General features: G+C 30.6%; 2 protein-coding genes across 2 annotated transcripts; one reads left to right on the forward strand and one right to left on the reverse strand.

The window, feature by feature from the left end:
• Positions 1-260: 260 nt before the first annotated feature.
• On the reverse strand, positions 261-3,126 carry LOC115703794 (O-fucosyltransferase 19-like). The gene is made up of 8 exons (XM_061103491.1): positions 2,694-3,126; positions 2,459-2,546; positions 2,288-2,358; positions 2,060-2,148; positions 1,819-1,951; positions 1,466-1,698; positions 878-1,354; positions 261-718 (listed from the first exon to the last, which is right to left on the reverse strand). Exons 1-8 carry the CDS (start codon positions 3,003-3,005, stop codon positions 514-516), a joined length of 1,608 nt encoding a protein of 535 aa, XP_060959474.1. The 5' UTR covers positions 3,006-3,126; the 3' UTR covers positions 261-513.
• Positions 3,127-8,915: 5,789 nt separating this feature from the next.
• On the forward strand, positions 8,916-10,245 carry LOC115707808 (large ribosomal subunit protein eL33w-like). The gene is made up of 5 exons (XM_030635878.2): positions 8,916-9,113; positions 9,238-9,273; positions 9,436-9,664; positions 9,750-9,792; positions 10,086-10,245. The coding sequence occupies exons 1-4, from the start codon at positions 9,082-9,084 to the stop codon at positions 9,789-9,791; spliced, it is 339 nt and encodes a 112-aa protein (XP_030491738.1). The 5' UTR covers positions 8,916-9,081; the 3' UTR covers position 9,792; positions 10,086-10,245.
• The last annotated feature ends 673 nt before the right edge of the window (positions 10,246-10,918 follow it).

Consider the following 10,918-nt stretch of genomic DNA (forward strand, 5'->3'; position numbering starts at 1 on the left):
ATCAAATTTATTAATTCAAACATTTAAATATTAGTTTTAAAACTGCATATATATATATATATTCCATTTTTTTTTTTATATTAGATCACTATTTTTATATGTATTTTTCGTCTAAATTTTCTAATCACACCACAATAATGTTAACATCAACAATTTTTTTCTTAGAAAAAATATATAAAGCGTAATCGAAATGGTGTGTATGCAATGATTGCTATATTTCTGAGAAGTTTTACCAAATAAAAATAAAAAGTTTGGAAAGATTTTTGCCACATAAAAATTCATTAGATAAAACTCTGTCATACCACTAGTTTAGGGAAAATTTATTATTTCTCAATTTCTCTACAATTAATTTCGAACATACTTAAGAAGAAAAGGAAAAATTGAGCCATTGCACACTTCCTTAAAAAAAAATTGTGTGCTATGCCTATCACATTTACAAATTAGCTCACTTAACCTTTTCAAAATTGTTGTTTCTCCACTTGCTTTTTGGGATAGGTTCTAGTTTTAAACACCTTAAATTCTTTGTTGACAAATGCAACCAGGAAAGGGATTTGCATAGAAATTCTCCTCAAGTTTTGAGGAGTCTCGAGAGTGTGAAATAGGCCTTGGTTTTGGTCCTCCGATTCTCTTCTCATGAAAGCTCTTGACCAAATATGAAAACTTTTCCCAACTTATGTTACCCTTGTCTAACTTATCAATCAGTTTGACTAAATTTTGCCTGCAAAAAACCAAAACAATAATAATAATAATTAAATAAATAAAAAAAAAAAAAAGAAGAAGAAGAAGATAGTTTGTCATTGTGTAGGTAATCAACTTAAAATGGTACACAGTTATCATATATAAATTGTAGAAGGATTTTTTAGTTGAAGAAGATAACCTGTCAGGGCTAATGGTTTTCCTAAAACCCTCATACACCCTATGACCTTGCAATGCTCTAGCCATGTTGCCATCATATGAGTAAACAAACACATCACTTTCCAATGCCACAACATAGTCTATAGCAGCAAGCTTATTCTGTGAATTCATGAAAGGCATTAACTCTTCCTCTGTTGCTAAGCTGAGCTTAGTAGACAAATTAGGAAACTTTTGTTTAAGCGATTGCATACCGTCTTTACCATAAATTTCACCAGAAACTATGTAAATTTGTGTATCAGATGGATATCCAAGGGCCATAAGAAATATGGCCACTTCTCTTGGTGTCATGGGACAATTCCCATGGAGTCTTTGGACCTTAGCATTGATCTTCTTTTCTTTCCAATGCTTTGTCTCATACCTCATTTTTGTAAGCTCTTCATGCTCATTTATGGTAAGCTTGTGGCTGCAGCCTGTGAAAGCTAGCATATCCTTTTCATATCTACAAGAAAACAATAACAACAAACAGATTTGATAGTTTTAAGGCTCTATATGTAGATATATGAGTTAATTATCGTGATAGTGACACTTGTTTTTGATTAAAAAAACTCACCTTAAATGTAAAGCAATGTAAGGATTTTTATTCCTTCTTAATCTTTCAACTAAGATCCTCCCAAGTTCTTCGATATCTTTTCTAAACTTTAATGCATCATACATTGCCCGACATCGAAGCCTTTGAGTAGAAAATTGTACATTGTTAGCTAGCCTCGAATTCGTTTGCAGAAACTTTATCACTTTCTCTCTCTTTATTAGTTGTTTTTCACGCATGTCTCTATAGTAAGAGAGCTGCAAAAAAAATAAGGTTTACGTATCAATATGTGTAATTTAATCATTCATGTCATCGAAAAATAAATCAATGATTAAACAAACATTAATAAAATGTCATATATATATACATATGTTTACCTTTGACCAAGAAACTGGATTTTTAGTAAGGGGCTTGACTGATTCATATTCCGGTGGAAGTGAGTCTATAATTGTTATATCATCCTTTAAAACTTCAACAAACTTCTCCCAGTCAAAGATTTCCTTAAAGTCACTGGAACCATCAAAGTAGTGAATTAGTAGATATTCTTAATCAAATTAGCATTTGTATTTGAACTTATAATAATTAGTTAAAAAAAAGGTTATGAAATATCAAGCTAACCTTGAATCATTCCAATAGGAACTATGATCTAAAGTAGGCATGACTAAGGTTGCATTCATAACTTTTGCTATTGCAACCATGTCACTTATCTACAATGATTGTTAAATTTCCCAAGATTAAGAAAACCCCAAATAAAAATTGAAAGTACTAAATAATAATTACTATTACTTATATATACAATATAGAAAAAAAAAATAAAAATAAAAAACAAACATACATACATATTACCCCAAGTTTCATTTGATTCAAACCCCCATTGGCATGAGCTAGAATAAAGCCATCTGTTGCTGTTCCATTCTCTACAATTATAATAACAAACAACAACAATAATTAATGATAATATATGACATACATTTCATAAATGTATGTATAAATAGTTTATTTAGTAGAACTACTTACTGGCTTCCTTCTTTGATCGATTGACACATTTCTGTAATCTCTCACTCCTTGGTGGCTTCCAAATTTCAAGATCACGGTACGGCCGATACTAAAAATATATATGAGAAAAAAAACATTTTACTCATCAAAACTAACATAATAACAATTATTTAAAATATATAATATAAAAAATTATTTAAATATAGGTTCCCAAACAAATTCTGTTTCATATATTTATTATTATTATTATTATTACCATTTTATTATGAAATAAATTTGATTGGAAGGTGGAAGTAGTATGTTGAAAGGTGGTGGTAGTAGTGGTTGTGGTGGTAACTTGGAGAATATGTAGAGGAGTTGTGGTGGTGTTGCCGTTGGTGTAACTGTAAGGAGGTGGGAGCATGACCACTAATACATGAAATAAGACGATGATCGATATGAATGAGACCAAAGCTACGACACCAACAACCCCTAAAGCCCTTCGCTTTTTCGTCCATGGCCACCTTATTATTGCCGGTTTCACAAAGCTATGCATTGATTTACGTCGACCATTTACATGAATCAACATATTAATTAATTAAAGAGAAGAGAGAAGGAACACAGAACTAAATGATTAGATAGTTAATTAATTCATAATTAATAATGATATATAATGAGAAATGACAGATACATGAGTGAAGGAAGGAGTTCCACAGAAGAGCAATGAATACAAAAGAGTCAAGGAGATAAATAATTTGAGAGAAAGCGCAAAATACGGGCTTATATTTATGTGTTTTCATAAATATGTTTTGTTTAAATTTAAATTATTTTGATAAATTGAGAATAATACTCAAATTAAATCAAAAATCAAAGCTTTAAATCTACTACAGATAATTTTTGTTTTTTATTTTCCATAAGGGAGTGGGAGCTTTTTATTCATTTTTTTTTTCCTTTTCAATTTTATAAAAATGGCACTCCTTACTATATTTTAGAAAATATTTGTTAACAAATTCAAGAGCAACAGATTTTATAAAGTTTTTTTTGAATAAACAGATTTTATAAAGTTGGGTATTATATGCTTGGGTAAATATCATTTTGGACCCTGTATTTTGTAAAAGTTACCGATTGAACCCTTTGTTTTGTTAAATGACAAAATGGACCATAAATTTTCCAAAATGGTAAAATTAGGACCCTGAACTGATTTTTTTTAAAATAAAATTTAATAATAATCTGATCTAAAAGTGTTATGATAAAACTATTTACATTTTCTGTATCTGTTCGTATTTTCAAGTTGGCTATATTAAAAAAAAAAGTTGTCAAAAATTAAGCTCACGGTCCTATTTGTGCCATTTTGGGAAAAAAAACAGAGTCCATTTTGTCATTTAACAAAACAGAGGGTCTAATTAGTAACTTTTACAAAACACAGAATCTAAAATTGTATTTACCCTATATGCTTTAGTTTTTTATTTAAGTTATATTTGTCATATATAATTTAATTAAATGAATAATATTATTTTAATACAAAGATGTTTAATATAAATTAAGTTGTAAGAAAAAAATAAACATAAAACTAATATGAAAAGAAATTTAAAAACAAAATATTAGTAAAATGTATTAATAACAATAATAGTAAATGTTTATATTTAAAAGAAAATTGAAAATTAAGGAAAAGAAAAACAATAATATACTCTCAACATTATATCATGTTACAAGAGAGTCTAGAGTTTCTCTTTAGGGGTTGAGAGCCTTTCGCCACTTGAGATTCTTTTTTCCCTCTCCAGTTATAGCTCGCCGATTTGTGGGCCGACTTGTGGGTTTTGTAGTGGCCATGGTTGGGGGGGAGTATTTGATTGTGCATTTGAAAAAGTTCTCTGATGGAGGATCAACACCTTTTGGTATTGGATTTTAGGGTTTTCACTTGGTGGTCACAAAGTTTGGCTCTGGTTGCTTCTGGTGTGGGGTGGGTTCCACGGTGAGGTTTCTGATTTGGGTCAAGGATGTTTGCTGATGGGGGCCTGCTTCTTGTCTAACCATCGTGGCTGGTTTCCCTCCTGTTTAGAACTCATTTTTTTGCTTCCATTACGGTGGTCCAGCAGCGGCAATCTTAGATGGACGTTGGTGATTCGTTGGGGTTGGGCTTCATGGTGGAGATTTGGGAGTGCATTTGTCCTTTGGGCCTAGGGTGCAACTCCTCTTGGTGGTATGGTTGATATGTGTGGTTGTGGCAGTACCCTAATTCTGATTTGTCGGTGTTTGGCGATCTTATTAATCTCTTTTGGTATTTTTATTTCCATTATTTATTTTTTAGTGGTTGCTTCTTTTACTTTTAAGCACACTGTAAATTTAAATTTAGCCATAATTAATTCATGAGAATGAAACAATAAATTAGAGATTAGAGGAAGCATACTAGAGTCCATAGAATCGACCATTGAATGGTATGATCTTCTAATTTAATTCTCTATCCCCGCTTGTTCCCCATTGAGCATGAGACAGGAAATTCCCACAAGGTCCAATTTATGTTGAACTTAAGTTTATATTAAAAATTTAATTATATAAAAAAGTGAATTACATAAAATTAATACATTACAAATTATTTATTATTAAATATACTTATTTTTATTTAAAACATAACTTAAAAATTTATATGAAGTTACTAATATACTAGAAAAATACATAAAAAATATTATTAAAGAAGTACTTAAATATTAAATAGATCCCAACGGGTCAGGGGCGGGGAACATTAACATTTAAGGAAAATTATCCATCCTTGCCCCGTTCTTTATTTAGATGGGGAATCCTCACGAAGCCCCATCCCCTTTGGGAGAATGTGTAACCCTAGTTGCAAACACAAAGGCTTCTCACCAAAATTTGAGTGACATATTGGCTTGAGTAAGAAGAGTAAGATATGAGACCTTTGCCTACAACATGCCTTTACTTTCTTTCTACAATATTTTATTGTTGATGAGTGTATGGATATAATTTTATTCCAACAATGTTATGTTCTTAAAATAGATTATATTGAGGTTTATATTCACCCATTAGGTTGGTCAAACACTTTTAATTTGTGTTTGAAAAATTTTCTCAATGCAAGTATTAAACTGTTTGAAAATTAGTTTCTGAAATAAAAACTAAGGTTACAAAATATATAATATAGATTAGTACGTTAATATTTTCATCAATTTTTCTAATATATGTTATATAGTAAGTTTTTATAATTATATTTAAAGGTAACATAAAAAGAAAAAGTATATAAATGTATCTTAAACAATACAACAATAAAATATAAAACCCGTAAATTTAAAGTAGTTAATCAAAATAAGTAATCAAAATATATATGAAATAATTTTATCTATAGAAAATAACAAGTTTGTGTGTTATTAGTATCCTAAGCAACTAAATCAATATTAGGTTACTTTCCAGTGGTTCAAACGGAGTGTGTTGTTCTTGTGATGGTATTGAACTAGATTTTATTGCTCATATAGTTGAAACTGATTGCCTATTAGTTGTATCTGCTTTTAATAAAAGGTAATATTTTTTTATTGTTCTTGGATTTTTGTTAGATGATTTGATAAGTTTATTGTCCAAATTTTCAAGAGTATCCCTAATTTATGTTCGTCGCCTGACCAATATAGCTGCACATAGATTAGAGGTATATGTTCTTTGGATGAATGAACAAGTTGTGTGATTAAACAACTTTTCTTATTGACTTTGGGATGCTTAATTTATTGGTTTTTTAGGTTGTGAATCATTCTGTTTTTATTCAATGAAATAGTCATTATTTTTGTACTTCTTTAAAATGAAACATTTGAGAGCGTGAGATGTTAAATATTTTGGTATTTTGGTATGTTATGTCGACATAGTAATGTTATTATTGTACATAAGTTCGGTTTTTAGCATAAAATTGTAAAAGTTCGTATTATATGTATTGGAAAATTTACATACATTACTAACTTTTTCTAATTTATTATATTTCTACTGTGACACGCGGATTGTAACATTTTAACTTTTTTTTTTTATTCGGCAGTTACTGCCTTGATTCAAATCTTATATATTATTTATGGCTTACACGTGTCTTCACTGACTTTTGATTTAAAATGAAACATTTGAGAGCGTGAGATGTTATGTAGAAGTTTTTTTTTTTTTTTGAAGGAAAATTGTAGAAGTTTGTATTATATGTATTGAAAAATTTACATACATTACTAACTTTTTCTAATTTATTATATTTCTACTGTGACACGCGGATTGTAAAATTTTAACTTTTTTTTTATTCGGCAGTTACTGCTTTGATTCAAATCTTATATATTATTTATGGCTTACACGTGTCTTCACTGACTTTTGCCACTTCATTTTTTGAATTTTTTTTTCAAAAAAGCTTTGATTAACGTGTGGGTGTCACTATTTGTGACAGTGTTCTTCTTTTTGGGGTTTTAATTTATTTTAAAATTATTTTTAAATATTTCAAAAAAGTATTGATTTGACATGGGGTGTCAATTTGTGACAGTATGCTTCTTTTTGAAGTTTAAATTTATTTTAAAATTATTTTTAAATGTTAAATAATCATTACTAAATCTCACTCTCTCATGTTTCCTATTCATCTTCTTCTAATTTCAATTTTTTTCAAGTTTTTATACAGTTTGTGGGTGTGGTTTATTTTTTATTTCAAATTTTTTCAGTTATTCCATCTTCATATCCTCTTCATTTTCCCCCACATTTTCATTCTTATTCTTCTATAAATATTACTTCCCCTTATTCACAATGACTGTTACCCAATCATCATCCTCCCCTGTTGCTAATTAGCCCCCAAAACAACCCCAAAAACATAAATTTCAAGCAACAATGGATAAGAAGAATTTGAAAGATAATCCTCCTAGCCCTACTTGTCTAGTTGTTGCTAAAAGGAAACTAGGTGCTGGAACTTCGAAGAACACTCGAGCAAAACGCCCTCGACCTGTGGTGGAGAACTCCGACTCTGATTTTGAGTTGGAGTCAGAGTTTGTAAAGTCTCCCAAATCTGATAAGGTATTTTCGTATTGATCTTGTGTTGTTTTAGGATTTTTTTTCAAGTTGATTATGTTTCCTATTTCTCTTTTTTTTTTGTTAGTCCTATTTTATAGTTTTTTGTTTGTTTGACTCTGTGTCTTGTTATTGTTTTGGTTTAATTTTGTTAGTTTTAGGGAAAGGGTAAATACCAAGTGAAGATTGTTCAATCAACTGATCTGTTTGAAGACATAATTGGGAAAAGGGTTGTTGAGGTGTGTCGTTTCATTATTTTAGTTTTAATGTTTTTTTTTATGCTTGTTTTTTATGTTCGTTAGTTTTTTTTATGTTGTTTTAGCTTTGTTTTAGTAGTGTTTTCTTATGTTTTTTTATAGGATTGGGAATCCAAGTGCACCCGATCGGAATACTACCATTCTAGAGATTTTTTATGCTTGTTTTTTATGTTCTTTATTTTTTTCTTTTGAGTGTTGTTTTAGTAGTGTTTTCTTATATTTTTTCTTTTATCGGATTGAAAATCCAAGTACATCCGATTGGAATACTACCATTCTAGAGTTATAAACTCTGGTTATTACTCTACTATTGAAGATATTAAAAAAATTCTTACTGAAACTCAAAAAAATATGTTTTCAAAAACTGTATTGGAAGTTGTTTTTGATTGCGTAGTAGCTATAAACTTTCTTCAGTGTTTCCTTGTCTTTGTATGCCTGACCTTTTTCAACTTTTGGGTGGTGTTTGTCTGTTATTAGCTTCGCGTTGTTGATGTCGATTTCTGGATCTAATTTTTTACTTTAGTTTTCAAGTTTTTCTACCATTTTTTTTAGCAACCAGCTTTGCATAGTCAACTATGTCGAATTTGTCGTTTTCAAATTCTCTTGTTTTTGACTCTCCTCCTTCTTCTAATTGGCGTTCCAATATGTATGATTCTGTTGTTGATATGTTTGATTTCAAGTATTGTTGTGTTGTTTTCGAGCATTGTCACATTCTCTTGAAATAATTATGTTCTTTTTCCCATTGTCCATTAGTCTTTATGAGAACTGGTATAGATTCCATGTCCTGTCATTTTTCACAATATTTCATTTACGTGGCCTTTTTTTCATATTAAAACAACAGTAAAATAACACTACAAAACAGTAATTTGTTGTTGATTTAGTAATTTTTTCTCTTTGCCAGATTTTATGGTTTTTTCTTGGTGTTTCTATGATTCCGGTGTTGATTTGTCCGTCTCCAACCACGAAGGAGAGGTGTTGTTTGTGTTTTGTTACTGTTTACAGTATAAAAGTAAATATATTGGGCCTAGGCAGTATAAAAGAAATAAAAATGGGCTTGGGTAGTAAAAATGTAAAGTTTGCCGTGTCCCAGTATTTTTGAAAACATTTAGTAAAAAAGCAGTAATTTTGTAAGTTTCTCTATGTATTTTTGCAAAACCCCAATAGATATGAGGAAGGCCCAATTAGAATGAATCAGGCCTAATAAATCTTCGGGCCGCAAATCAACCCTAACATATTCATGTCGTAATGCAAAGCTTGATAGGCTTTACAATAAACTGAAGCAGGTCAGTATAAATACTTATTCTTCACCTTCGCAAACTAGGGTTTTAGGGCTTCTCCTCTGCAGGCGTCTCTGGTTAACTTCCGAAGATCACGAGAGAACAAACCCTAAGACGAAAAATGGTTAAGGGACGCCAAGGAGAGCGAGTCAGGTCTGCGATTCATCTCACTAGCTCCACATTTTTATCTCTCACGCATTCTTTTGTTTTGTTCTCATTGTCGTCGAATTAGTATCATTAGATTTATACTTATTTTCTTGCTTTGATTTTATCACAGACTCTACGTCAGAGGAACAGTCCTCGGATACAAGAGGTAATTGATTTCAATTTCGCAAATATTTTTATTTCATTTCTTCAGTTGAAAGAATATTGCCTTGTGTGATTGGGTTTTACGAAAGGGGAAATGGGAAATAGTGATTTAGGGTTTTATTTGGGATTGATTTTGTTTGTGGTTTTGGATTCTGTGGTGAATTAGGTCCAAGTCGAACCAGTATCCAAACACTTCTTTGGTCCAGATTGAGGGAGTAAACACAAAGGAGGATGTTTCATGGTACTGTGGGAAGCGCATGGCGTACATCTACAAGGCTAAGGTGAAGAAGGACGGTTCCCACTATCGGTGCATTTGGGGCAAAGTTATCAGGCCTCACGGTAACAGTGGCGTCGTTCGTGCTAAGTTCACTTCTAACCTGCCTCCCAAATCTATGGTATGCTAATTGGAAAATGTTTCTGCTATTTAATTACTTTATTGCTTTTGATGGGATTTTGACCATACTTTTTTTCGTTTTGAAGGGTGCTAGAGTTAGAGTGTTCATGTACCCCAGCAATATATAAGGTAACTTTTTAATTATTGTACTTCATATTCTTTGCCTGTAAATGACATTACTGTAGCTTGTACTTAATTTGTTTGGTATATATTATTCATACTCATTCTTGATTATAAATTCTTTGAAGCTGAAACTTGAAACATGCTGACTACTTTTAAAAGTTTGAATCAGTTTGCTATTGTAATCGTGTAATTTTGTATTATATACTACTTAGCCTTTGGTGACTTCAGATTTTCTTTTTCGTTAGTGGACAATGCATGTGTTCTAAAAGTTGATCTTTTTGTTTGCTCATTTCTCTCAGGACTTCTTGATGACAGAGATTGGTCATTTGAAGCATCTGCATTTTATGTTTTTTCAACCAAATTTAAATGTCATGTTTGTTTAGAAGTGAAGCAGTTTTGTTATTTTAGGATATTGAATGAAGCCACTATTCAGGAACTAATTTAATATTGTTTTTCTTATTTTTCTGTCTCCTACTGCATAATTGGATGTAGTTATCTTCAATGAGTTGCTGTATGCCGTATAGATTATTTTTTCTACTTGCTTAGTTTGCCCGTTTGCTCTTGCACCTTATCTCAGTCTGCATTCAAGCAAAAGGAAAACATAAATTTGTTTCTCATTTTGGGGTTAATTTGGATAGTGAAGCATTTGTCATTCATGCTAAAAGAAAACGTAATTTGTTTCTCAGTTTGGGTTAAGTTGGATAGTAAAGTATTTGTCAAAGTTTTGATGTGGTCTTGTACCATGTAGCTTATGCTGGGAGTTCTTTTCACTTCACACAACATAGCAATGAACAATCAAGTGACCTTAATTTTGTGCACCCTTTTTCTTTTCACTATGATGCTAGATTTTAATTTTTATCAGTGTAATTTGGGTATTATTGGCTTTTTAAATGTATCATAAAATTGTGTGATCCTTATTAAATATACATTTAAATAAAGCTTCGCATAAATATACATTTAAATAAAGCCAATTCGCCTAAAAAAAATTATAGGATGCTTTTTCGGTATATTTATTGTGTTTTGAGAGAAGTTGAAAAATACTTTTTTTTTTGTGTCCATTAATCAAAAATATTTTATTTTATTGAAATATATCCTTACTTTTTATTTAAGTCTAACATATAATTTACATTAA

This window comes from Cannabis sativa, chromosome 1 (genome assembly GCF_029168945.1).
Source record: "Cannabis sativa cultivar Pink pepper isolate KNU-18-1 chromosome 1, ASM2916894v1, whole genome shotgun sequence".
Taxonomy (NCBI): domain Eukaryota; kingdom Viridiplantae; phylum Streptophyta; class Magnoliopsida; order Rosales; family Cannabaceae; genus Cannabis; species Cannabis sativa.

Coding starts and splice junctions, on each gene's coding strand:
- LOC115707808 (XM_030635878.2), top strand. CDS start 9,082: ATGGTTAAGGGACGCCAAGGAGAGCGAGTCAG. Junction 9,114..9,237: donor CGCCAAGGAGAGCGAGTCAG/GTCTGCGATTCA, acceptor ATTTTATCACAG/ACTCTACGTCAGAGGAACAG. Junction 9,665..9,749: donor ACCTGCCTCCCAAATCTATG/GTATGCTAATTG, acceptor TTCGTTTTGAAG/GGTGCTAGAGTTAGAGTGTT.
- LOC115703794 (XM_061103491.1), bottom strand. CDS start 3,005: ATGTTGATTCATGTAAATGGTCGACGTAAATCAATGCATAGCTTTGTG. Junction 2,547..2,693: donor ATTTATTTCATAATAAAATG/GTAATAATAATA, acceptor ATATATTTTTAG/TATCGGCCGTACCGTGATCT. Junction 2,359..2,458: donor TCGATCAAAGAAGGAAGCCA/GTAAGTAGTTCT, acceptor TTATAATTGTAG/AGAATGGAACAGCAACAGAT.